General features: G+C 34.8%; 1 protein-coding gene across 2 annotated transcripts in view; it reads left to right on the top strand.

Annotated features, from left to right (window-relative positions):
• The first annotated feature begins 4,472 nt into the window (after positions 1–4,472).
• Positions 4,473–27,134, top strand: part of ndrg1a (N-myc downstream regulated 1a) — a 28,715-nt gene continuing 6,053 nt past the window's right edge. Inside the window, exons 1-11 of one of the 2 annotated variants that reach the window (XM_088328372.1) lie at positions 4,473–4,633; positions 15,126–15,191; positions 15,300–15,335; positions 21,004–21,109; positions 21,181–21,301; positions 24,412–24,474; positions 24,556–24,616; positions 26,178–26,264; positions 26,351–26,407; positions 26,493–26,596; positions 26,675–26,783. In XM_088328372.1, coding sequence (XP_088184498.1) covers positions 15,135–15,191; positions 15,300–15,335; positions 21,004–21,109; positions 21,181–21,301; positions 24,412–24,474; positions 24,556–24,616; positions 26,178–26,264; positions 26,351–26,407; positions 26,493–26,596; positions 26,675–26,783 — 801 coding nt within the window. In that variant the 5' untranslated portion in view covers positions 4,473–4,633; positions 15,126–15,134. Of the gene's footprint in view, positions 4,634–15,125; positions 15,192–15,299; positions 15,336–19,237; positions 19,396–21,003; positions 21,110–21,180; positions 21,302–24,411; positions 24,475–24,555; positions 24,617–26,177; positions 26,265–26,350; positions 26,408–26,492; positions 26,597–26,674; positions 26,784–27,134 lie in introns of those variants that run through there. The other variant, XM_088328373.1, reaches the window with a different exon arrangement.

Here is a 27,134-nt window from a genome sequence, read left to right on the forward strand (position 1 = left end):
GTGGATTGGCCGGTCCAAATTGTCCCCAAGTGTGAATGAGCGAGTGAGTTGTCTGTCCCCGTGTGCCCTGCGATTGGCTGGCAACCAGTTCAGGGTATCCCCTGCCAACTGCCCGATGATTGCTGGGATGGGCTCCAGCACCCCCGCGACCCTACTCAGGATAAGCGGTGTAGCTGATGAGATGAGATGAACTTTCTCGGTCCATTTTTAGACCAAAAAAATTGGAAAAAAATTACAAAATTCTTTGTATACTTTTGGAGGGTCTATTTTGTTTGTTTTTTAGACCAAAAAAAGGATACACATATGCAAAAGCACCAAAAAAGTAAAACAGGAATATAACTTTTGGGTCTAATTTTGGTTCTATTTTTTGGTCTACCTGTATTTTTAAACAAAGACAGGACAAAATGTGCAAAATTTGCATTTTGAAAACCCATAAATAACTGCAAAAAAAACTTTTGGGGTTAATTTTGTGACTTACATTGTTTACATTGAAAACATTTGTTAAAGGCAAAAAAGTCAGAAAAAATGGTGGGGGAGGGGGGTTATCAAATCCAAATTGTTCGTCCCTGCCCAGGTCGAATGTCCACCACAATCAGTTCTTGAGCAATCCAGACCAACCAATCGAAAAAGGAAGACGGGTGCGTTTGAGGACTCTTGTTTTTTTTTTAAAGCCAAACCCACATTCACTGACTAAAAACTAGCGAAGGGACATTGGGGGGAAAGTCCAAAGTGCTTCTGTTCTTATCGACACTTGACCCACTTTTGGCCAATTTTATACGCGGCACATTTTACACGAGATAGGGAAAAAACGTCCGTTTTTTGGCCTGCTCCAATGCCTTCATTGTGTACAGTGAAGGCAACAGTGTTCCTATTGTGCTCACTCGGGGACACACAATCACACAATTGCACACACTAATACACAAACAAGTGTAACAGTCATCGGTAGGTGTGGAAAATTACACCAGGAGGTGTGAAAATTCGACGCCAGGCCGACCAATCAAAAACCGAAAACACAATCAAACTATGAGCAAACAAAAAACGATCAATAGAGGTGGCCCCAGGACAGGCCCCAGGAATTCACAATTCTACAGGAAACACCTCGAAAATCATCTTGGTTTGCGGCAAGACGAGAAAATCTTGTTAGTTTTCACACTGCGGAGGGACGGCTAGCGAGGGTGCGTGAGGGGCGGGTCCCCGGGGGAACACATTCTCTGCGCTTGGCCTAGATATTTTCTGAAAAATCTTCCTAGACGTTTGCAAAACGGAAATCTCGACCAGTGATGCGTTCAAGGGACACGCTTTAAAAGCAGAAACAAACCCTAAATAGGACAAAAATGGAAAACGTTTGTACAGTAATCCCTCGGTTATCGCGGTTAATGGGGACCAAAACCACCCGCGAAAAGTGAAAATCCGCGAAGTAGCTACGCCTCTTCAAAAATGCTTGAAAAAAAAAATGTTATTTTATTATTATTATTTTTTTAGACCAGCGAAGCTCTGAACCCGCGAACGTGGAACCGCGAAGTAGCGAGGTCCCACTGTAGATGCATAGTTTTGAAAAGCCATAAAAGTAATAAAATTACAACAAAAGAACTTTTTTTGTCTTTTTTTTATGTCATTATTTTTTTGCCTTTGAGTTTTGTTTTTTTCTTGTTTGACTTTTTAAGTCTATTCTTAGACCAAGTATGGGACAAATTGTACACAATTCAGAGATTATTTTGAAAATCCAAAACTAAAATTAAAAACACCTAAATAACTTTTTTGTTTAATTTACTTTGTGGTCTATTTTCGGTCTATTTTAAACTAAACTATGAAAGAAAGGCGTTTTATTTTGAAAAGCCATAAAAAACAGCAAAAAACCTTTTTGGGTCATTGTTCTGGTTTATTTTTTTGTCTGTTTTTTTGGGCTTGATTTTGTCTAATTTAGAACCACAAATCAGAGCAAAAATGGGCAATTTGAAGATGTGTCGTTTTGAAAAGCCTTAAAAAAAAGAAAAAAATATATTTTTTTATATGTAATTGTCTTTTTTTTTATCTTTGCTATCTTTTTGTCTATTTTTTGGTCATTTTAGAACAAAATAAGATGAAAATTTGCAAAGTTTGGAATTGGATTATTTTCATTTTGAAAAACAATTAAAAAAACCCAAAAAAACTTTCAGGCCTAATTTTGGGTCAAATTGTTGTCTGTTTTTTTAATCAATATTTAGGACCAAACCTATGCCAAAAATGTGCAAAGTCTCGAGGCGTGTCCTTTTCAAATCTACAAAAAAATAAAATCATTAAAAGGACAAAAGTAATGTAAAAGAATTGTGAATAAATGTAACACAAAAAGCGTCATAAAACAACACAAACTTTCAAATGCTAATGTTTTGTTAATGTCATGTGAAAAAGACTTATCTATAAAAAATTTTCATTTAAAAATAACAAAAAATGCATTAATAGAAGGCAAATTATTTTACCTGTGTATATATAATATATATATATATATATATATATATATATATATATATATATATATTACAAAATGTTTCAACCCCTTTACTTTCAGTGCAGCAAACTCTGTCCACAAGTTCAGTGAGGATCTCTGAATGATTCAATGTTGATCTAAATGACTAATGATGAGAAGTGGAATCTACCTGTGTGTAATCAAGTCTCTTTATAAATGCACCTGCACTGTGATAGTGTCGGAGGTCCGTCTAAAGCGCAGAGAGCATCGTAAAGAACAAGGAACACACCTGGCAGGTCCGAAATACTGTTGTGGAGAAGTTTAAAGCTGGATTTAGATACAAAAAGATATCCCAAGCTTTGAACATCCCAAGGAGCACTGTGCAAGCAAAATAATTGAAATGGAAGGAGTATCAGACCACTGCAAATCTACCAAGATCGGGCTGTCAGCCTAAACTTTCAGTTCATACAAGGAGAAAACTGATCAGAGATGCAGCCAAGAGGCCCACGATCACTCTGGATGAACTGGAGAGGTCTACAGCTGAGGTGGGAGAATCTGTCCATAGGACAACAATCAGTCGTATACTGCACAAATCTGGCCTTTATGGAAGAGTGGCAAGAAGGAAGCGATTTCTTAAAGATATCCATTTAAAGTGTCGTTGAAAGTTTGCCACAAGCCACCTGGCGGACACACCAAACATGTGGAAGAAGGTGCTCTGGTCAGATCAGACCAAAATCGAACTTTTTGGCAACAATGTATGTTTGGCGTAAAAGCGGCACAGCTCATCACCCACAAAACACCATCCCCACAGTCAAACGTGGTAGTGGCAGCATCATGGTTTGGGCCTGCTTTTCTTCAGCAGGGACAGGTAAGATGGATAAAATTGATGGGAAGATGGATGGAGCCAAATATAGGACCATTCTGGAAGAAAACCTGATGGAGTCAGCAAAAGACCTGAGACTGGGACGGAGATTTGTCTTCCAACAGGACAATGATCTGAAACTCAAAGCAAAGGCTACAATGGAATGGTTCACCAGAAAACATGTCAAGGTGTTAGAATGGCCAAGTCAAAGTCCAGACCTCAATCCAATTGAGAATCTGTGCAATGAACTGAAAACTGCTCTTCACAAACGCTTTCCAGAATGGGCAAAAATATCAGTTTCTCGATGTGCAAAACTGATAGTGACAAACCCTAAGCGACTTGCAGCTGTAATCACAGCAAAAGGTGGCGCTACAAAGTATTAACTCAATGAGGCTGAACAATTTTGCACACCCACTTTTTCGTTTTGTTATTTGTTAAAAAAAGTTTAAAATATCCAATAAAGTGTGTTCCACTTCATGGTTGTGTCCCACTTATTGTTGATGCTTCACAAGAAATTACAGTTTTATATTTTTGTTGAAGTCAGAAATGTGGCAAAAGGTCACAAAGTTCAAGGGGGGGCAAATAGTTTCGCAAGCCACAGTATGTATATATATATATATATATATATATATATATATATATATATATATATATATATATATATATATATATATATATATATGTTCAGTAAACGTAAAAAACATAAGGATGCGTGATTTTGTTTGACTGGGGTGATTTTATATAACAACAAAAATTCATAAAAAAGCACAACAAAAACCCACAAAATTTGGAGACAGTTCATTTTTTTAAGTACGTATGCCTAAAAGGGCGTCAAATTTCATTTTATTTCATTTTCAGATGCGATTTCCTTGTTCCAGTTTCTTCTTGTAACGCAATCTCCGGAGTCATTGAACATCACGCCATTTGGCAGTCTCGTCGTATCAGGACCTCGCGTACAGCTGTTCGTTTATTTTGGATCAGAACCCAAACAATATGAACCCTTTGCAGCTTTTTATTTTTTTTAATGCACTTGTAATTTTCTCAAATTGATTTGTTCGTCTCTTTCAAAGTGAGAAAAAGTTGCACTAGGTTGCACGATCACGCCCGCGGCAGATGTTGCCCAATCCGGGTAAAGTGGGCCGAGTCCTAACCCTTCTTTACCCCCTCCCTCCCTCCCTCGGCTTCATAAAATTCCCTCAAGCATCCGCCTACACGTTGTAAACAAAAAGTGCCGACGCCGTTGAACGCAACACCTTCAAACGCTTGCAAAATATTACTGCTGGAGTTTCCCCTTCAGTTCATTCGGGAGTTTTTGTTAAAATCTGCAGGTAAGCTGGACTTTTTAACACTTTTTAGATTAATGGGTACGCGTGCACGCGCGTGGATTCGCAGGTCATGACTTGTCTGGACGTGTTTTGTTGTTGCTCCTGAAGTGATGTGATTTTCGTGCAACCAGCATAAATGGGCAACAACAAAGTGTATTGTGCAATCTTTAAAAGTTTGTTAACATTTTTTGGTTTTATTACAAAATATGTGTTTATTTTTATAATTACGAATGTATTGGATCTCTTCTTCAGAGCATTTTTCTTTTGCCATTGTTTTTTTATTGTTTGTCGTGACGAGTTCACTTTCTCGCTATATTTTGCTTTTTTAAATGTTTAATTAATTCAACCTCAAAAGGCTGTGGAACCACGAGAGGGAGGGAAATTATGTTGCAGCTTTTTTTGCATTCTTGCTAAAAGTTTTTATTTATTATTATTATTTTATTCTTGTTTACCCCGTGTCTTCTTTTGGCCATGACAAATAGTCCTTGGTGTGCGAGTTCAGAGACCCTCGTTTTTTATGGTTTTCTTTTTGGGTTTTAGTTTTTTTATTTCTATTTTGCCTGCTTAAGTAACTTATCCCATGCTGCGTTGAACGTCCCCGTTTTAATTTATTATTATTATTATTATTATTGTGGGCGGTGTGAAGTTCAGGGGTCACTTTTAAAATAGAAAAAAAATCCCTGTTTACTTGTTTTCTTCATGCTGGGTTCATAATCCCTTGTTTTTGTGTGTGTTATATTCAGGATCCTTTGATTAAACCAGGGGTTGCTTTATTAACTCATCTCCTGCATGCTTGTGTTCAAAACCTTAGGTTTCCTTTTTTTTCGTTTTTCGTTTTGTTTTTTATTGTGTTATGTTTGGGGTCACTTTCAAAAATCATTTCCCCTGTGCTGCTCTCAAAATCCCTTTTTATTTATTTTTTTTGCACATTTTTTTATCTTTTGTGTGATGTTCAGGGTCACTTTTAGATTCGTAAATGTTTCCTGTTAACTCATTTCCTCCATGCTGCGTTCAAGGTCCCTCGTATTTTGTTATTCTTGTTTGTATTTTTTCTTGTGCAAAAATCAGGTTCTCAATTAAATTTGTCCTTTTTACAAATTTCCGCAATCATATGCATGCTATGTTCAGAATTCCCCCCCCCTTTTTTCTCCCTTGTTTTTGTTTTGTTTTTCTTGTGTTATATTCAGGACAGAGGTAGGGTAATGATGAGTTACATTTACTTGAGTAAGTCTTGGGGCATTTTGTACCTTTTTAGGAGTATTTTTAGATGGCTATACTTTTTACTTGAGTAGATTTGTGGAGAAAAAAAACTGTACTCTTACTCTGCTACATTGAACCCGTTACTAAATCCCCTCCACAAGAGTAAGTGTTCGTCTCTGCTAAGGTGGATTTATTTTGTCAGAGACCTCACTTCTTTTATTTAGATTTGACCAGTGACCCAAACAAGCACTAGGTGGCACTTTTGAGCAGGGTTGGGAACATCTGTTTTACTGTACTGTATGCACAGTTAATATAGCTGTAACCTCCCATAAATTCATTTTTTAATCCATAAAGGGTTCACAGGCAAAATGTCTGAGTACACAGACATACAAGTATACAAACGTATAATTTATTGTTCATCGGAAATATTTTGATGATCTAATTGAATAGTTTTTTTAAAAAATCAATAAATAAGATGTTGCTACAGTACTTGAGTAGTATTTATTTTTTATTTTACTTACTACTTTTTACTTCTACTTAAGTCATTCTGAAGTACCAGTACTTTTAATTGAGTAAATCTTTTGGCTACTATACCGGCTTCTGGTTCAGGGTCTTTTTCAAAATCATAAATTTGCCCGGAGGACTAATTTCCTACATGCTGCGGTTCAAGCTTCCTTGTTTTTTTTTGTGTGGGTTTTTTTCTGTGTTTTGTTTTTCCCATTGTCATGTCGAGGGTCACTTATATACATAAAACGATCTACTGTACTTGCCTCCATGCTGTGTTTAGGGTTCCTCTAGTTAAATGAACCTCCATTTCACGTCCCCTCCCAGTCAGTCACTTTGGATAAATGTAGGTCTTGGACGGCTTATTTTGGCGTAGCTGGCTGGCTTGTTGATATCTGACAAACTGGGATTTGTCAGATTAAGTGAGTTTGTGGCAAAAAGATTAGCGAAGCAATCATTGTTGCCGCAGATGGACAACCAACTTTGGCTTTAAAACAAAAACAGAAAAAGCTAACTGTCAACAACAACAAAAAAACGCAGCTAACTTTGTATGGATTGGCAAAAACAAGGAACTAGACATCCCCATACGTTGGTATTTTTGTGTACCCGATTATTGAGTCTACAAAATTGACCTTTGTCTTAAAAGGGGTTATCTACCTAAGAGGTAGCAAATATTGCGGCGAGCATGCCCATCATAGGTGACAGCGCTAGCATTGCTAACCTAGCCCAGATGAATAACATTGGCGACACAAGTTAGTACGCAAGTACCCGGAAAAACTTCTGAATGTTTATCTGATGTAATCCGTTCACTTTTTAGTTGAAACGGTGATGTCGTTAGCCAGGGGCAATTGTAGGTTCAGAGCTTTGAGGGTACTGAGCACCCAGATCAATGGCGGGCAAACTGCGGGCGGTCGGGCTACTTCATCCGACCTGCCAAACAAAAATGGGACCACATTTTAGGAAGAGCTATTAATATATACATTCATTCATTATCTGAACCGCTTATCCTCAGTAGGGTCACGGGGGTGCTGAAGCCCATCCCAGCTATCTTTGAGCAGTGGGCAGGGGACACCCTGAACTGGTTGCCAGCCAGCTATATATTTATATGGAATGATACTACAGTAATACTACAAAGTTATGACCACATAAATACAACTACAGTAATACTACAGCTATATTCCAAAATTCTACTCTAAAAAATACTGCAAGAAATGCTATGATGCTGTGCTAGGAATGAAATTGACTCAACCACTTCAAGGCAGTGGAGTATATCCGATTTTTGTTTTGGTCGACTTTTTATGTAACGTTTTTTTTTTTTTAATTATATTTAAGCTTATCCTTTCCTTTATGGAGGAAAAGAGAGTTTTAAAAGTCCCATAATTTTTGGGTGGCCCGGTTGAATTTGGGGTTGCTTGAGCAGCCACAAAAATGGCCTGGTTACGCTTTTGTCGTTGGCTATCGTTTTGTAAGACAATACAGTAGGTGGCTAACTTCGTCAGCTGCTAATCTTGTTTATATAAAGTTGCTATTATCGACAGCTGAAAATAAGTGCCTCAAATTGTGAAAATTGGCAGTTGCTAGCATTTTCGGCTTATATTCAGATTTCAAAAGATCGTGAACAAAACAAGTTGATAACATTGTTAACTAGCTTTTGTAATACAAATGATAACCAAAATAATCAATTGCTCATATAAACTTTTTTAAACATTGTCAGCTAATGTTCAGAACACAACTGGTTGCTAATATTGCCAGCTAGCACAGTCTAGCATCAAGTTGCTAACATGTTCGCTTACAACAAGTGGCTTAAATTGCTAATATCAGCTGCGCAGAAAACAATTGAGAAGCAGGCTTGGATTGCTAATATGGTTGTTATGAACGTTATCAGGAAACATTTCGAATACAAATGGTCGCCAACATCACTAGCCAAAATTGTGAATGGGACAAGTTGCTAAAATTATCAGCGAACAGACTAATAATAATTTACTAATATGGTCTGCTAGCGCAGTCCATCCACAAGCTGCCAGCAATCTCAGTTAACAGTAGGTGTCTCAAATTGTGAATACCAGCAGTTGCTAACTTTGTTAGCAAACATTCAGAACAGGTTAACAAATTCGCCATGCGAAAAGTTGCTAATTTCCTGCTAATCCAACGTAGCATTTATCGTCTTATTATATGAGGCACGATATTTCTGAGACCATCCTGTTCCCCCTCCTGAGCCGCCCTTTTTATTTCCTCCCCCAATTGCATAACAGGCCTGACCTGTGCCAAAACTTTGGGTTGAAGAATAAACGAGAAAAGAAAGCAAGAGCAGTCAGGGCACGCTAGCTACCAGAGTCAATAGTCAGATGGGAGCTGTTTGCTATAAACCAAGGGTCTCCAACGTGCTGCCTGCAGGCACCAGGGTACCCCCTAATGATAGTTGAGGTGCCTGCGGACCTGTTTTGAAAATAGCTTACCTGTGCTGGGTCAATGTGATTTTCTTGTAAAATGATTTTTTGGTTGGTTGACTGAATCTTTCTACACTCTATTTTTGATAATCAACTTAGTAATAACATAGTAATAACATGTTAAGTTGTTATTTTAGAAATTCAAATAAATAAATCCAATTCATGGACAAACAAAATATATTCAAGTATTGATAATTATTTTCAGGCAATTTATTAAGGTAGTAGAAATAATCTATTTTTTATTTTACAAATGCACTTATTTTACAGGAAATACAACAAACTAAATTCCAATTTATTGGTTTTACAAAGCGAATAAACAAAAAATGTGCAATTTTTTTAGCTAGCTATCTTCTTACCTTTTTAGGTGTTTAGCGGGCTATCTAGCTAGCTTTTTATCTTTTTTTCTGGGTGTCGAGCTACATTTTTGGCTCCTTTCTAGTTAGCTATCTAGCTTTGTTTTTAGTTTTTCTATCCGACCATATAAATGTTTAATTTACCCTTTTAGCTAGCTATCTAGCTCTGTTTTACTTTTTTACTTGTGCACTTTTCTAGGTAAATGTAAAGCTACCTTTTTAGCAATTTAGCGAGCCATCTAGCTAAGTTTCTATTTTAGACATAACTATCAAACTGGGTACCCTTTGTGCTAATCAGTAACAAAAAGCAGCTCTCCGCTTGAAAAAGGTTGGAGACTGCAGCTATAAGCTAACCCCCCCTGTAACACTAGAAGACCATCTGAAGGAGGGGGGGATACCATGTCAAAATGCATAGAGGCATGTCCAATTTGCGGCACCGGCTACTTTTTCAGACTCTTCCCCATACAACCTTTTTAGCTCCGGGAAATCTTTAAACTTGTTCTTGTAACTTAAAACGACTGCCGCAAGAGTTCAAAGTTTACACGTGTCATAAACCACGACACAAGTGCAACATGGGACGTTTTCTGAAGATGAAGAACCCTGTTCTTTATTTTCCTCATATTGAGGTTTTTGGGTTTTTCCTTGCCCTCATGTAGGTTTTAGATCAGGGGATGGTGTAATAAGAGTATGAGGTTTGCAATAATCTGTGGTCTGTGCAGCGCTTTGAGACTCCTTATTATTAAGGCCTATACAAATAAACATGACTTGACTTGATCTAAGAGGTAGCTAATGTTTAGATAGGTAGCAATTAGCTATCCAACTAACAATGCTAACATTTTTGGGGGGCGTCACCTTCAAAATACTCACCAAAATGTTTCCAAATAATGTGTTAGATAACTTCAAGAACACCTTATCTAACATTGTTTATAAAAAGTAGAAATTAAAGTACAAGTGTCTTTTTATTATGAGCATCACAATAAATGGCAAACTTCTAAACCGGTAGCAAGCTTACAATGCCAGAACATGGTCATTATTATACTCAAAATTATTGACACAAGTAGCAAAACGGTACTGGAAAAGTCTTTAACCTTTATTTTACTTGTGATAAATAAAATTCTCCAATAACGTGTAGCTAACAATTTAACAATTAGCCAGCTATAAATGCTAACATTTGTTTGGGGCCTCACCTTTAAAATAATACCTAAAATGTTTCCAATGTGTTAAACATTTGTAGGACACCTATCTAACATCGTTTACAAAAAGCGGAAACGCGTGAGTGTGCTTTATTCTTTTCTTCATAACACATAGCCAAAGTCTAAACCAGAAGCTAGCTAACAATGAACAAATATGATTAATATAATACTCAAACTTATTAAAAAAAGTCGCAAATCGGGTCTTAAAATGTCCTCAACCTTTATTTATTTTACTCTTGCTAAGTAATATCTTCTTATGACATAGCTAATAATTATACAAGTGGCTAGTTAACAATGCTAAATTATATTTGGATCATCACGTTTAAAATAACAGATTTTTTTAAACAATATTGTAGTCAATGTTTAGGACAACTAGCTAACATTGTTTATAAAAAGTGGAAATTTTGTTGCTAGTGTCCCTGATTCTTAGCTACACAACAAGAAGCTAACGTTTAATCAGGTGGATAGCTAATGAATGCTAAAATATGATCCTTTAATACTCACATAGACACAAGTAGCACATATGGTCTAGAAAGACCTAAACTTTTATTTATTTCATTCTTGCGAAGATTCGTCCAGTTGTTATAGGTAGTTAATCTCCAAACATGTAGCTAGCTAACATTGCTCAGGTTTTTTTTCCCAATAAAATTAGTCCCCAAAATGTTTCCAAATAAGATGATTTCAGGACACAGAGCTAACAGTGTTTATAAGCAAGCATTTTCAGTTAATTTAGCTACTTGTTGTGTTGTGCTAACAAATAAAGTAAACAACTATTAGCATGTAAGTGCTGCCATGTCTTCTTTATTTTCTTTTCTTTTTTTTGCCCATAATTTTTCATCTTCCTTTCCTGTTTTGTTCTCCTTCTTCTCCCTTGCCTCCAACTAAAGTTATGCAGTAAAAAAAAGGAGAAATGGGCGTGCTGTTTGCTGGCGCTCATTGCTATTGTGTGATCCGGATCGCTCCGGTCTTGTCTCGTCTCACTGACTGAGTGTGTGTGAAGCGTGTCGCGCTTCCTGCACAAGAAGTCTCGTTTTGCCAGCAAAACGCGTACTAAACTCCCTGGAAAGTAGCACATTTGTGTGCTAAGGTGGCCTTTACGTGCTAACTAGGAGTCATTAGCTTAATAACGGTTTTGTTCACCTCACTTGCAGAATACAATACATTTTAATTGCTTTTGATTAACGTCACAAAACATAAAAACCAAGATTGTTAAAAAGCAAAAGACATCTGTAATTATACTATTACGCTAATGTACGCCAATGCTAGCGCTGCTATGAATGTACAAACTCGTGTCAGTCCTGGCTCTTCTCCAAATAGTTCATAATTTGGTCAATAAATTGTTTGGATTCGCTCATTCTGGGTTGTTTGGCTCACCGGTCAAGGTAGGAACATTTGAAGCATACTTAGTTCACGTGCAAATCGGTATTCATCAACTGAATTTCTTCCTCTGAAGGCCCTGGTTAAGCTTAAAAAATTGGCCTTGAATGTCCTTAAAAATTGCTTGAATTTGGCCCTGAAAAGGTGCAATTGAGTATGATGTGTAGACCCAAAGTGGCGGAGACTCCAAAGTCACCTCATGAAAAAATATATAACACAGATGCGAAGAAAGGCCAAGAGAGATGGGGTAAAGAAGGCAAACAAAAGTCTCCTCCCGAAAGCTAAAGAGAAGAAAGTTTGACGAAGCATACCTAGCACTTCACTGCGACCTTGGAGGGAGAAGAGCAAAGACTTGCAGAGTTCTTGCTAAGTTAAAAGTGTTGGCAGGGGACAACACAAAGCCAAATCAATTAAGCTGTTAAGACTTTACAACACAATCACACCGTTAAGATGCTAATTTCTTTTTTGCATGACAGAAAATAATTGAGAAGCACTGTATTACGCTAAAGTTACTGCTGCTCTGAATATTTGTGGACTTTTGCCAAATGGTTTTAGATAGCCTAAATTCGGTTAGTTGGTCGTTCTAGTTTGCACATTTGGAATTTGGGGTCAATTAGGTCGCCATAGCACCTAGCAACATTTGTAGCATATTAAGTTCATGTGCCAACTTTCATGAACTAAGGCTAGCTTAATAACGACTTGGTAGAAACATTTGTAACATATAATTTATGTGTAAACCTTTGGTATTTATGAACTGAAGCTAGCTTGTTAAATCCTTTACTTACGTCATACTAATAGAAAACAATGAAATAAAATTGCCAAAATCCGGTTAATTTTGTTAGTTAATTGTTCGGGATAGCTCAATTGGCATTTTGGGTCAATCGGGTCACTCTGCTAGCTAGCTACCTCCCTAGCTAGCTAGCCATACTTATAGCATATTTAGTCCTAATCATATCCTAATAAAAATTGTACAGGGTCTCAATTTAAAGGTACAGTGTGTAATATGTGATCACTAGGTGTATGGTGTCGTGCAACTTAAAAGGAGTGCTAAAAAGAACAAGAAAGAATACAAATTACACACAGTGACCCAAACACAATATTATTTTCCCCAACTAAAATAAAAAAGGGGAATGAAGAAAAAAAGCACATCAGAAAAGGAAAGAAAAGAAATGAGAAAAATGACAAATGGGGGTGAAAGAAAAATATATTAATAAATGAAACGTAAAAGAAAAAAAGTTAGGAAAAAGGAAAAGCTGAAAAGGGAAAGTAAACAAGGAAATTGAAAGAAAAGTATGTAAGGAAGAAACAAAGAAAGAAAGAGGAGATAAAAAGTGAGATAGAAGAAGAGCTGGAGAACAAAAGAGAAAAAAGAGTGAGATAAATAATGAAAGAGGAAAAAATAGATTGAAAGTCAGGGAGTGAGGTAATCAGAAAAAGAGAGAAAGATGGAAAGAGGAAGAGAGGGAAAACAAGAAGGAGAGAAGGAGAGAGAACAAAAGAGAATGAGAAATCAAGAGAGACAGTAAAGGAAGAGGGAGCAGAAAAGAGAGATAAAATCAGAAAGAGAAGGAAAAAGAAAAAAATGTAATGAGCATGGAAAGAAAAAGTGAGAGACAGGTAGAGAGAAAAAGGGAAAGAAGTGGAGAAGGAGAGGGTGAGAGAAAGAGACTGAGCAAGAAAGAGAAAAGGATAGAGAACAAGATAAAGAAATCAAAAGGGAGAAAAGGAGAGAAAGAGCGAGAGAAAAAGTGTGTAAGAAAGGACAAGTGAGAAAGACAGAAAAAGGGAAAAGAAAGACAGAAAAGGGAGAGGAAGAGATAAAAAGAGCTACAGTCGCTTTGCGAGTGGCACCTGGCTTTAGCAACATCCAGTGGACTGATCTGGCCTGCCGCATGTTCGACACCCCTTGTTTGTAAGAATATTGTTTTTGGGTTTTTTTCGATGGAAGTTTTTTTTTTTACCACCTGGAGGTGCTAAATAATACACACTGTCACTTGAAGTGCATTTCCGAGCACTTTTTAACATGGGCAGTGGACGAGTTAAGCAGGCAACCAAAAAAGTTCTGAATGTAAAGGCGTGTCATGAATCACGCGGGCCTGAAAAAACATGTGAAGCGATTAAAAAAAAACAATGAATTACCCACAAAGCTCGGCTTTAAATGTCAATTTCCGAACGTAAAAGTAGACGACGGCATGTTGGGATGAAAAAAATTGTTGTGTTTTCCTCCGCCCACGAAGGCAACGCAGGTACAACACGAAAGTCAGCGAGTAACGAGTTCTAGCTTTTGAAAAATAACATTTAAGGTCAAGTCAAGTCATTTTTATTTGTATAGCCCTAAATCACGAAGAGTCTCAAAGGGCTTAAAAAATAATTTTTAAAAAAATTTCTGCGCGAAAAAACCCCAGAACAATTAAGGTTAATATTTTTCAATTTGGTAGAATTTTTATTTATTTTTCAATGTGTTTTTTTGTTATTTACAATTGCTTTTAATTTATTAAAAAATATATTTAAAAAAAGATTTGTATTTTTATTATTATCATTATTATTTATCATAAATACATATTAATTTTATTTAAAAAATCTTTAAGTTAATTTATACAGATTTTTACTATTCAAAACAATTTTGTATTTTATTTAAACATATTTTAATAATGTGTCATTGATAATATAAATTACATATTTTTTCTAAGCTAAAATAATTGACTATTTTGATTAAAAATTCATACTCCTCTTACTTTTTTGTTTTATTTTAATTAATGTCTCTGTAATATTTTCAATTAAACTACTTTACTCATGAAAAATATTTAAATAAATAATTATCTTTATAATAACTTATTATTTGTATAAATTCGATATTTTTTTAACTAAAATATTGAGTAATTCAATTGATTATTTTTCCTCCAGTAGATTTAAGTTTTGCATTTTTATTGAGTTTTGATGTTATTATTATTTTCATTATTTATTCATTCATGCAAATTAGAATATCATCCATTCCTATGTAACATAGGTTAATTATGCAAATACTGGTATCTGCACTTGTTCTTATACTTATTTTAATGACAAAATATTTAGTACATTCTATTATTAATACAAGAACTTATTTATTATTTGAAATCTAATAATATTTCAATTATTCCTTTAAATAGTTTTCCCACTTAGTTTCAATCTGGTAAAACGTTTTCCATACATTACTGTAATATTTTTAATAAACACATTTTTATTTATTAAAAAACATGGAAATAAATTATTGTTTATTATCCTAACCTATTTATTTGAATATACGATTTTTATTTGCGCATAAATTAGTATTAGAATAAGTCAATGAAATGATATACTATTTATGAGAAATATACTGTCTGTGTTTTGATGAATAATTATTACTGTAGTATTTATAAATTGACATATTTTTGTCTTCCACTAGATAGCAGACATGGACGAGCACCAGGTTGGGGAAGTTAAACCGCTGCTGGTGGACAGGGAACTACCTGTAAATATAACTAAAAATTATATTGTATTATAAGGACATCCCATAATTCATAATCGGAATAGCGCACTAAATATGTAACGTTATTTTCTGTTTTTTTTCTCTCTATAGGGTCTGAGAGAGGCAGTGCACCAGCTTGCTTTCAAGGTAAGCTAGCACCCTGCCCTGGCTACGTATTATCCCGCTATCAAGTTAGGATTTAATAGCTTGCTATCAAATTATCAGTTCATAACCCGCTATCAAGGTAGGACTTATTAGCCAGCCCGCTACTAACTCTTATCTAAAGCAGCGACCTTTGTCACATGACCCAGTTAGCAGTAATGGCGCCATCTAGTTGTAAAAGCGCCGAGGTAGCTAATCATCTCAGCCGTTATCTTGTTAGCCGGGCAATTGAATCTGGGCTCGGATAATTAGGTCTGCTGGCTCCGGAGGATTTTTTAAAAAAATTTTTTAGCCACTCTACAGTTTAACTATTGTTTATAAACTGAATATGAATATCTATATACACTAAGTTGGAAATAATTCTGTTTTCAAGCAATATTCCCTCTAATTTTCCACGGGTCTGAGCGTTCACACAAAGTCGGTGAACAACGCTTGAAACAACAGTGAGCAACCATAATCCCAAGTGTGGCAACTAAATCATTATCAAACATGTCCATAACTTGACATTAAGTTACATTTTGCTGAGTTTCCGGCAATGCAAAATTATTTTCTCTTTTGAATGAATTGACTCATGTACTATTGCAAAGGTTGTACGGCCTACAAACGTCGTTTGTTCATACAATTCTTTCACAAGATATCCATTTCTTTTTATTTCCTGATATATTTTGTCGCATGATATTAACATTTTTGGGGGCTTATTTAGTCGGTTGTAAGATACAGAACTGTACTTAATCACATTTTTTTAGTGGAAGTACAATGTTGGCAACAAGATTCACTTGATATAATTGGAAATTATTTGAATGCAACACAAACTTTTTCTTCTTTTTTCCGTGTTTTTTTCTACTTTTTTTAAATTCCTTTAAAAAAAATCTCATTGTGTTTATTTTTTCCGAGCTGTTACTTTTTCTTTTTGTTCTCTATTTACCTTTTTCTTACATTTCTTTCTTTTCTTTTTTCTGTCTTTTTCCTACATTTACTTTTTTTCTCTTCCTTTTGTTTCTTTTTTTCCTCAGCTTTTCACTACTTTTTCATTTTGGTATTTTTTCTTTTTTGTTCTATTCCCCCCTTCCTTTAAGTCATTTTGTGCATAATTTTACATAATATTTGGTCATGTTGGGATTAAAGAAGCAAAAACAACCTGAAGAGCCGTTTAGGACCCGAAAGAGGTGAGCCGAGCTGAAGGAGCCGGTTCTCGACTATCTTTACTAACTTTACTCAACTTCGTTCCACTTCGACTCGACTTCAAAATACCGCATTTAGGACACAACGTCAGGGGAACCCGTGTATTTTTACCTTCATGCACTGTAACTTTGACTTGAGTCGCTTCTTAATTAGTCATTTTGAGCCCTCATTTTTGTGCGCTGGCTAGATTTTCTTGTGCGCTGAGAATGTGCGAGCAGTGCGCAATTGCGCACGCGCGCAGCTTAGAGGGAACACTGGTTGTGACGCATTTTGAGTTGTCAATATTTTAGATAGATAAATAGATACAGTGCATCCGGAAAGTATTCACAGCGCTTCACTTTTTCCACATTTTGTTATGTTACAGCCTTATTCCAAATTGTATCTCAAAATTCTACACAAAATACTCCATTATGACAATGTGAAAAAGTTTTTTTTTTCCTTTTTTTGAATTTAATAAAAATTGAAAAACTAAGAAATCACATTTACATAAGTATTCACAGCCTTTGCTTAATACTTTGTTGATCCACCTTTGGCAGCAAATACAGCCTCAAGTCTTTTTGAATATGATCCCACAAGTTTAGCACACCTATCTTTAGGCAGTTTTGCCCATTCTTCTTTGCAATAAGTCTTAAGCTCAATCAGGTTGGATGGGAGACGTTTGTACACAGCCATTTTCAGATCTCTCCTGAGATGTTTGATCGGATTCAAGTCTGGACATTCCTTTAAATCAGAACCACTCCAGGACATTCCCGGAGTGGTTCTGAAGACAATCTTTTGAGATCTTGGCTGTGTGCTTTGGGTCGTTGTCCTGCTGAAAAATGAACCTTCGCCCCAGCCTGAGGTCAAGAGCGCTCTGGAGCAGGTTTTCATCCAGGATATCTCTATATATTGCTGCATTGATTTTTCCTTCTATCCTTAGAGGGTGCACTGTTTTCAAGATATTTTCACTTTTTCAAGGAAAACATTTTTGCAAAATTATTGAGCAATTTGCTCATTTTAAGATTTTCTTATTTAATCTTCATGTTTTTTCAAATGATCCGACTATTCTCACTTTTTATTTTATTTTAAATTTATTCCTCTCGCATGTCAGGTTAATTGGCCGGTCCAAATTGTCCCAAGCTGTGAATGAGCAAGTGAGTTGTCTGTCTCTGTGTGCCCTGCGACTGGCTGGCAACCAGTTCAGAGTGTCCCCTGCTCACTGCCCGAGGATGACTGGGATGGGCTCTAGCACCCCCGCGACCCTGCTGATAAGCGGTGCAGATAATTGATGGACGGATGGATGGAAAACCAAGAGAAAAACATAATTGAATCAAGCGAATTTGTGTTATTGTATTGTTTAGTGAATTGTATAATATTTTATTATTTCTAAGAAATATGTACTGGCACAATTTAACAACATGTTCTTTTTCCTGGATTATATTTTTTGTTGGATAAAATAAGCAAAATATGTTTTAGGTAGTAAGTTATGTTTTGTTTCAGTTTTTTTTTCATTTACTCTGCTATATAATAAATGATATACATATTACCATGTAACATATATACCTGCTATATATATATATATATATATATATATATATATATTTCATATTAGGTACTGTATTGCAACAATTATTTAATAATCAATTCACCTGACAATCATTTTTTTCGATTAATTGGATTAAAAAAAAACTATTAATTTCCTCTTCTTTATTCAAATATTAAAATTTCGTAGCCAAATAAAAAAACAGTGCACAAAACAGACTACTCTACATTAACAGTATTCATCAAATGACGAATAAAATACATACAAATATATGTTATACACCTACAAATTTATAGTTTATTTTATAAAGTGAAAAAAAAGTTGTTTTTGAGCTTCTAGAACATAGCAAAGCTGAAATCCCAGAGACATGTATCAACATTACCATGCTTGTATATCCAAGCATGTTTTTTGTCATGATAATTTAAAAAATGGTGTAAGATTTGATTTTTTTTTTAACAATACAAAAATGTCATTTTTTGCAACCTTTTATTTTGTTTACGTGTTTTTTTAATGATGATAAAATAAAAATGGGTTGGATTTCATTTATTTTTTGCGGTATTCATCTATTCATAGAAAGTAAATCTCATTTTTTTCAATCAAATGTAATTACTGTATCTTTTTTTCTGATAATAAATAAAAAAGGGGTATAAATAGATTTTTACTGTTATATCATTCTTCAAAACCTTTTTCAACCCTTAAAAATATTCTATTTTTGCAACATTTGTAGTCATAACAATATTTTTTGTTACTGCATTATGTTTGACACATAACACATGTGACCTAATTCCGCTCTTAAAGCGACACAACACCGTTTAAAAAAACAAACAAACAAACAAACAAACAAACAAAAAAACAATTCTCTCAGCGTCTAGATATCAACTTGTTTACTATGTAGCGGCCAGCCTACGTGCGAGTGTGGTTGTTCTGGGTGGGCGGAGCCAAATTCTTTGGGTCATCCCGGTTTCGCCATCTAAGAAAAAAAACCCTCAACAAAAATAACAGTGCGGTTCCAGCACGGGCCCCTGTGGTACTTCTTATGTCATTTGAATGCAAATATGGAAAGAATAAATCCTGGTATGTTAGACAGGTGTCATTTTTTTAAGGCCTCAGTAAATAAGGTGCAAGCATTGCCGACAATCCAATTTAGGGATGATCTTGTTTTGCCCGGGTCGCAAGGCATCATGGGAGGCGGGGGGATTTACGGTTAAGTGCTATAAAGCCCTGCAGTTGAAGGCGAGGACTTTTACAAACTAGTCCGAGATTTTTTTTGTGCGATTTCCCGCCAAAATGGTTCTGGACGATTCCGACGTAGAGATGATGGTGGTCGACATGGAAATCGCTGTGAGTCCGAATTTCTTGACAACGATTACGGCAAGAAGGCGGAAAACTTTTCACAAACTGGTTTGGGAAACAAAGAATTTTGATAATGCAGTCGATGAATGAATAAAATGTTGACTGTTTTTTTGGAATGCAATTGTTGCTGTCAAGAAAGTAGTTCAATCTTGATTTTTTTCTTTTTTGGGGTTTAATTTTTTTTAAAGAAGAAAAACAAATCACAACCACTTCTTTTCTCTGTTTTACTCTTTTTATTTATATATTTTTCTATCGATACATCTTTATTGCAACTCATTTGCTATTATAAAAACATGTTTTTTATTATATTAATATTATTATTTATAAACAGTATTTTTCATGCGTATATTTCATTTAGGTACATTTCACTACAGAAAATTTACTTATTAAAAGATATTTGTATAAATCATGTTATTTGTATAATTAGATTTTATTTTTAATTTTTCCTCTGTGAAAAATAATAGAATAACATTTTAAGATTTGTTTAAAATGTTAAGTTAAATACTTTTTCAATTTTGAAGAATTTTCATTGATATATTTTTGTATAATACACTTCATTATCATTTTTTAATGTATAATTTGTTCATCTGTTATGTTTATAAATTACGTTTTCGTTTTTTTTTTGTGCTTGCATAAAAAACTAATTGAATAAATTATTTAGATGTTTTTCCCCACGTATTTTAGATTTGTTTGGATTTGTATTTCTATACATATTTTTTTCATAGTTTTTTGAAAATGAAATTGTTACTTACAAAAAATATTTGTATAAATTGTTATAAATCATATAATTTTGATTTGATATTTTTCCTGTAATAGAATGAATGAATAAACTTATTTGTGCCAGTTAGTTTCAATTTTTTGTTTTTTTATTAATATAAAACATTTTTTGCAACGAATATTTCTCAAAAATATCTAAATAATTCAATATTTTTAGCATTACATCGTTATTTTTTTCTGAGTAAAATATAATGGTATACATGATTTAAAGATTACATTTAAGTTTGTTAGAAATATAAATATCATTATTTATTTATTTTTTCTTGCACATTTTTAAATTAAAAATATTTATGTAAATTATTCTTTTCCGTATCCATTTTTATTAATTGTTTTATAATCACTTTGTATTTATATTAATATTCCAATCATTTGTGGTTGCCACTATTTTTTCCCCCTCACAATTTTTAAATATGTTTTTTCTGTTTTTCATTTTCCTTTCCTTTTTCCTGCTTCATTTCTTTTTATCTTTTCTTTTTCTCTTATTCTCTTTTTGACTTTATTTATACATTTTTCTTTCCCCTTTTTTCTTGTTTCTTCCGTTATTTTTCTCTCCTCAAAAAAGTAAAATTGTGCTTTTTGGTCACTTTGAGTCTCCCTAGTGTGTATTCCCCTTTTACTTTTTAGCACTCATTTTCAGTTACACTACACTATACAATGATTTAAAAATACACGCTGTCCCTTTAAATAAAATATTATTTTAACCTATTCATATACATTTGATATTTTTTCTGCACAACATAATTAAATCATTCAATATATTGTTCTTTGTATTTTGATAAACTATGAATTATTAAAATGTATATATATATTTTTTGACAGGAGCATGATGTGGAGACCCCATTTGGGCACCTCCACTGCACCATGAGGGGGGTCCCTAAAGGCGAGCGCCCCGTTATCCTCACCTTTCACGACATCGGCCTCAACCGTAAGGCGCACCTCAAATTCTCATAAGCCTCTCCCCTTTTACTTCAACGCTACGTTCTGATTGGTCAACAGACAAGACCTGCTGGGACTCGCTTTTCAAGCATGAGGACATGTTGGAGATTTTGCAGCATTTCGCAGTCTGCCATGTCGATGCCCTCGGGCAACATGAGGGCGCTAACACCTTCTCTACCGGGTGAGCGCCACCTACTGACCTTTGACACGCCGGTCGTAAACTTTGATCCTTGACATCCCGGCTAGTTCAGGGCAGGACCTGCTTAAGTTGATCTCGTTCGCACAGTCTGGGTCGGGAGCTACACCTTGTTCTCACTACACTGCTTTTCTTAATGTTATTTTTTTATATTTATACATATTTGCATTACATTGTATTCGTTTAAAATTGCGATAAAAAATGAACAAGTTAAAATGATTTAAATGAACTCAAAAGCATTTGCTACTAGATTTGCAGTTTTGGGTAGTATCTTTGTTGCTCAAGTCATTATTTAAAGTCCATTCTTCATTGTTCATTAGTGGTGTCCTTATTTTTCGGTAATCCATCAATTTTTTCACATTTGCCCATGAATTGGGTATCCTGTATTCGAAATGTGATCCTCTCTATTACAAATAATTCCTCCACAGTGCCCACCCACTGCTTCACAGTGGGGGGCTCTTGTTTATACCATAATCTTGCTTTACCAGTTGCTAGGAGAATTTTTAACAGGTATTCATCCTTTCTGTAATATTCCTTCTGTTAGGGACCTCAAACAGAGCACTTGGAATGTTTTGGGTATCCCACAATTTTCTTTAAAACAAACCATTATTTGTCCTAGTTATCTTCTATTTTTGGACAGAGCCAAAATAAATGCATGTGTTTGACGTCATCCTATCCACATGCTCTCCAGCATGGTTGTTGAATCTGCCAAAAACTTTTCCTAATTTTGGATGTAATAAAAAATCTGACCAGGTTCAGTTAAATTCCCTCAGAATCCAGTAACTAGTGGATGTGCACAGTGTTTTACAGATATTCCACCTCTCGTCGTCTTTTTTTTTCTGAATCCATCTCCTTTCCTATTTTCTCTTCATTTACATAGTACAGCCGTATATTCTAAATCTTGAGGTAAGTTTAACCCTTTGGGGTCTTTATTAAGGTGCGGAGCTACTTCCCAGATTTTCACTTTTTCACGAGTGGCTCTGGTCCCCGTTAACCACAAAAAACGAGGGATCTGTAGTTTTCCTTCACAATATAGTTTTTGTTTTCTGATGGTCATATTAGCAGGGGTTAAAGTTTGGTCTAGATCAGGGGATGGTGTCATAAGAGACGGCTCAGCTAAAAAGTCTCTGTAGTGCGAAGTGGAAGGAGAAGAGGACGACGAGGTGAGCGGAGAAGATGAGGTAAAATTTTGGACTATTTGATAAAGTTTCAGGAGCGAGCAGAGAGAGTGGGAAAGGTGAGATGGCACAACATTCATTTGGACAGGTAACTTAAAATTAGTTTTACTTGGTTATATCAGTATCAGAAATTATTTTCCCCCCATTTTATTAACACTCCACTTATTGAAACATAAATATTTTGTTTGTTTGTTGTACATGATTCAATTGTTTGTTTGTTTGTACATGATTCAGATTGAATCGTTTCTTGTACATGATTCAATTGTTTGTTTGTTTGTACATGATTCAAATTGAATCGTTTCTCCGGCGCCGTCACGAATGGCAGCCACTCCAGCAGCTCCCGTGTTATTTTCGATTGTTCTCAGTTATTTTCGATTGTTCTCAGCTTAGGGATGCTGCTGGAAAAGTGAATTTCCCTTCGGGGATGAATAAAGTATCTATCTATCTATCTACCTATCTATCTATCTATTAAAATGTAAAAATTACATACCATTAAATATTACATTTCATTGAGTCTTTTTTTGTATATTTTTATTATAAATATTATTAACTATTTGCAATATTCTTAATGTACAATTTGTGTTAAAAAATAAAAAGTGAAAATGATTTAGAGTCAATCATTTTTTTATTATTCTTTTCATGTTTTTAATTACATAAGGTTCAAAAATATATATTTTTGGAATATTTATATTTATAAATGCCTTTTACCTAATGCATTTATTTTGAATTCATTTTTAAATCTTTAAATTCGGTAAAAATTTTGAAATTACATAAAAATTAGGTATTACATATTTCTGTTGATAACATTTGTTGGCATGTATTTATAGATATTTACATCACCCTAAATGCATTTATTTAGAATTATGAATAGAATTTAATATACTAATGTTATTTAAATTAAAAGCATTTTTTAAATAAAATTGGGAAATTGTGCTAAATCAAATACTTTATTACCATTATTTAATATTATTATATCTTCTACATTATCATCAAATTAAAAAAAACAATACAATTTACATTAAATATGTTTTTTATACAAATTTATTATTAATTTATTATGAAAACTAAATTATTTGAAGAAATGTTTTGTACATTGTTTTTCTTAATATTTTTGTTGACATATATGTATTTTCAATTCACTCAATGTATTTATTTTGAATTATAATGGGAAATTAATTAATTATAACTACCAAAATTAAAAGTATTTTTATTAGATTAACCTTTTAAAATGACATTGGATTAGTATTAAATTACCATGGATTACTTTGGTCATATTACTATAATAGGGTGGCATGGCAGCTGAGTGGTTAGCACATCCGCAGTACAGTTCTGAGGTCATGGGTTCAAATCCAGCTACCAACCTCCCCGTGCGGAGTTTGCATATTCTCCTCGTTCTTTTGTGGGTTTCCTCCCATATTCTAAAAACAAGCATATTAGGTTAATTTGCCGGTCCAAATTGTCCCTGAATGAGCAAGTGAGATGTCTGTCTTTGTGGTTGGCAACCAGTTCAGGGTGTCCCCTGCCCACTGCCCGAAAATGGCTGGAATGGGCCGCAACCCTACTAAGGATAAGCGGTGCAGATAATGGATGGATGGATATTACTGTATCATCATATTCATTACTATTAAATATTAATACTCGAAAAATACTTTACCTATGAAATTACCATTAAATCAGGGATGCTATCTATCAGTAGGTTGGACAAAATATTATTCATTGACCAAATTGAATTATTTCACATGCCAATAAATCACAGATTGAAAAAGCATGCTTAAGATTATTTGGAAAAGTCACCTGTTGCTAGGAAGAATTTACACATATTTGATTATTATTGTAAATACTAGCAACACTTATTTTGATCTTGTTCATGTAGATTATTTTATTATGTATTTTAATACATTTGTTTTTTTCCTGCAGCTATGAGTACCCGACCATGGATGAGCTCTCTGAGACGCTGCCGCTGGTGCTGAAGCATTTTGGGTAAGTGGGCGTGGTCAACAGATGGCTTTCTTGGTGGGAGTGGCCAGATTCTGACCCATTGCATTTGTTTGTGTGCTGCAGGCTGAAGTCTGTTATCGGATTAGGGATGGGGGCCGGTGCCTTCGTGCTGACCAAATTTGCGGTAAGAACTTCTTAAATAAATCGTCCAAAATAGGAACTAAATATACTACTTTTAGGTTAAAACGTTTAATGTGCTGATCAAGTTTCTATTCGTTCCCAAAAAGTAAAGATAATAATTTCAAAAAAGGACAGTAATGCAATAGTTTTAAATCATTTCCAAATTAAATGTCGCTACAGCACGGGTGGGCAAACTACGGCCCGCAAGCCAAATGCGGCCCAACAGGCTTTTTGATCTAGCCCGTCCAACAAAAATGGTCAAAGTAAAATGACAAAAGATAAATGACAAAAATTTAAAAAAATAAAGTACTCCTAACAAAAAATACCTTTCTTTGGTGCCAGCGTGTCCCCATTGTCTCTTTATGTGTCTATTATAAATATACTACTCCAGAAAAACTACAAATTACTAAAAACATTATAGATCAGATTTAGTTCTTAAAAACAGGGATGTGAATTTTTTTTCAGTCTGAAAAGGTAAGAAATTTCACAGAAAAAAGATTTTAATACTATGACAGTGATACTGCAATACAGAGATACTACTACAGAAAAGCTTTAAAAAAACTATTTCAGTAATATTACAAAAATACTAAAGAACTACTATCAAAATATTACTATAGAAATACAACATAAATATTACAAAAATACTACAATGGAAATACTTGTACAGAAATATGACAAGAATACCACTAATACAAAAATACCATCGCAGAAATATTATAAGAGGGTACTACAAAATATTAGATATACTACAGTAATTCTTCTATGGAAATGCTACAGAAATATTACAGGAATACTACAACAGAAATACTACAAAATATTACTGTAGAAACACTGCAAAAATATTACAAACACTACAAAAATACTACAAAAGTCCGACTGTGTGAATACTAAAAAAATACAACTAAAGTAATTCTAAAACACAAAATATCATATTTAGTGCTCAACTAAAGTAATTCTAAAACACAAAATATCATATTTAGTGCTCCAAAAAAAAAACTGGGATCCAATATATTATTTTGCTTAAATTGTGATTGTTTCAAAACCAATTTGGTGTAACTGATCTACTTAAAAACAGATATAGAAAATAGAACATGTCTGCATGTATATTTATTTATTCATAAATGAAAGAAAATTGAATAGATTTCCAAGATGGGCCCCTTGGCCAAATTTTTGAACCCAACGCGTCCCCCGACTCCAAATAGTTGCCCATCTCTGATCTACAGGCTTGGACGACTTGCCCTACTTTTGGCTAATAATGTATGAATATGCTAATCATGTTAATATTTTTAACATGCCTCAAAAAAGCAAAAATGTTTGATAATAATGCAATAAATTTGATCAATTTCTAAATGAAACATTGCCATAGCGCCATTTAGAGGCTTGGATGACTTGCCCTGCGGAAATTTTCAAGTGGTTTTAAAGAAAGCGCCATCTACTGGCTTGGATGACTTGCTGTACGGCAATTTTTGGCTAATTTAGTAATCTAAGTAATCATCTACTAGAGGCGCAACATTTGATTATGAAACCATAAATATGTGTGTAATCCAACATTTTCCTTCTTTCAGTTGGATTACCCCAAAATGGTGGAAGGTCTGTTGCTCATCAACATCAACCCATGTGCCCAAGGTTGGATGGACTGGGCAGCGCACAAGGTCATAAACCCTAAAAATATATATTTTTTGAAATAAAAATTGAAGTACAAATGTGGTTTAAAAACGAGAAATGTTTTGACCCCCAGATCAGTGGCTGGACCCATGCCTTGCCCGACCTGGTCATCAGTCACATCTTTGGAAAGGTTAGCGTCGTTTTTGCGAGTTTTTGCAAAAGTTCGCTAAGACTAGCGCAAGGATGCTGATGGATGTAATTCCTATTACCCTCAGGAGGAGATTCAGCACAACCAGGACTTGGTGGCCACCTACCGCCATCACGTGATGAAAGACATGAATCAGTTCAATCTGCAGCTATTCGTCAAGGCCTACGAAAGGTAAAAGTCGCATGCCTTGCAGGTGCTCGCAAATTTCAAAATTAGGGTTTTTAATTCGATTTTGCTTCCGTTCCAAAGTCGGAGAGACATCGACATAGAGAGGCCGGTCCCGGGAAGCAACAACAGAACCCTCAAGTGTCCTTCCCTCCTGGTGGTCGGGGACAACTCACCTGCTGTGGATGCTGTGGTCAGCAAAGCTTATATACCGTCTTGAAACCCTAACACAGGCTTGCGATCTTAATCTAGAAAACAAAATCTGGTTGAGACCTTAAGTTTTAGGGCCATTGAACTTAATCAATATCACATTGACAACTTAAAACCCAAACACAGCCATAACGTGAGATTGAAACCCTGATTTGAATCTCTATTCTGATTTTAAACCCCAACAAGAAATCTCAACTCCAGTACAAAACCTAAATTTAAACCAAAAATGGACACTTCACTCCTGGCTTTAGTCTTAAGTTAAAACCCTAATTTCATTCTTGAAACATGGGCTCAAACTTGAAACCTTAATTTAGCACATATACTTTGATTTCAA

This window comes from Urocampus carinirostris, chromosome 2 (genome assembly GCF_059441175.1).
Source record: "Urocampus carinirostris isolate Australia breed hairy pipefish chromosome 2, RoL_Ucar_1.0, whole genome shotgun sequence".
NCBI classification, from domain to species: domain Eukaryota; kingdom Metazoa; phylum Chordata; class Actinopteri; order Syngnathiformes; family Syngnathidae; genus Urocampus; species Urocampus carinirostris.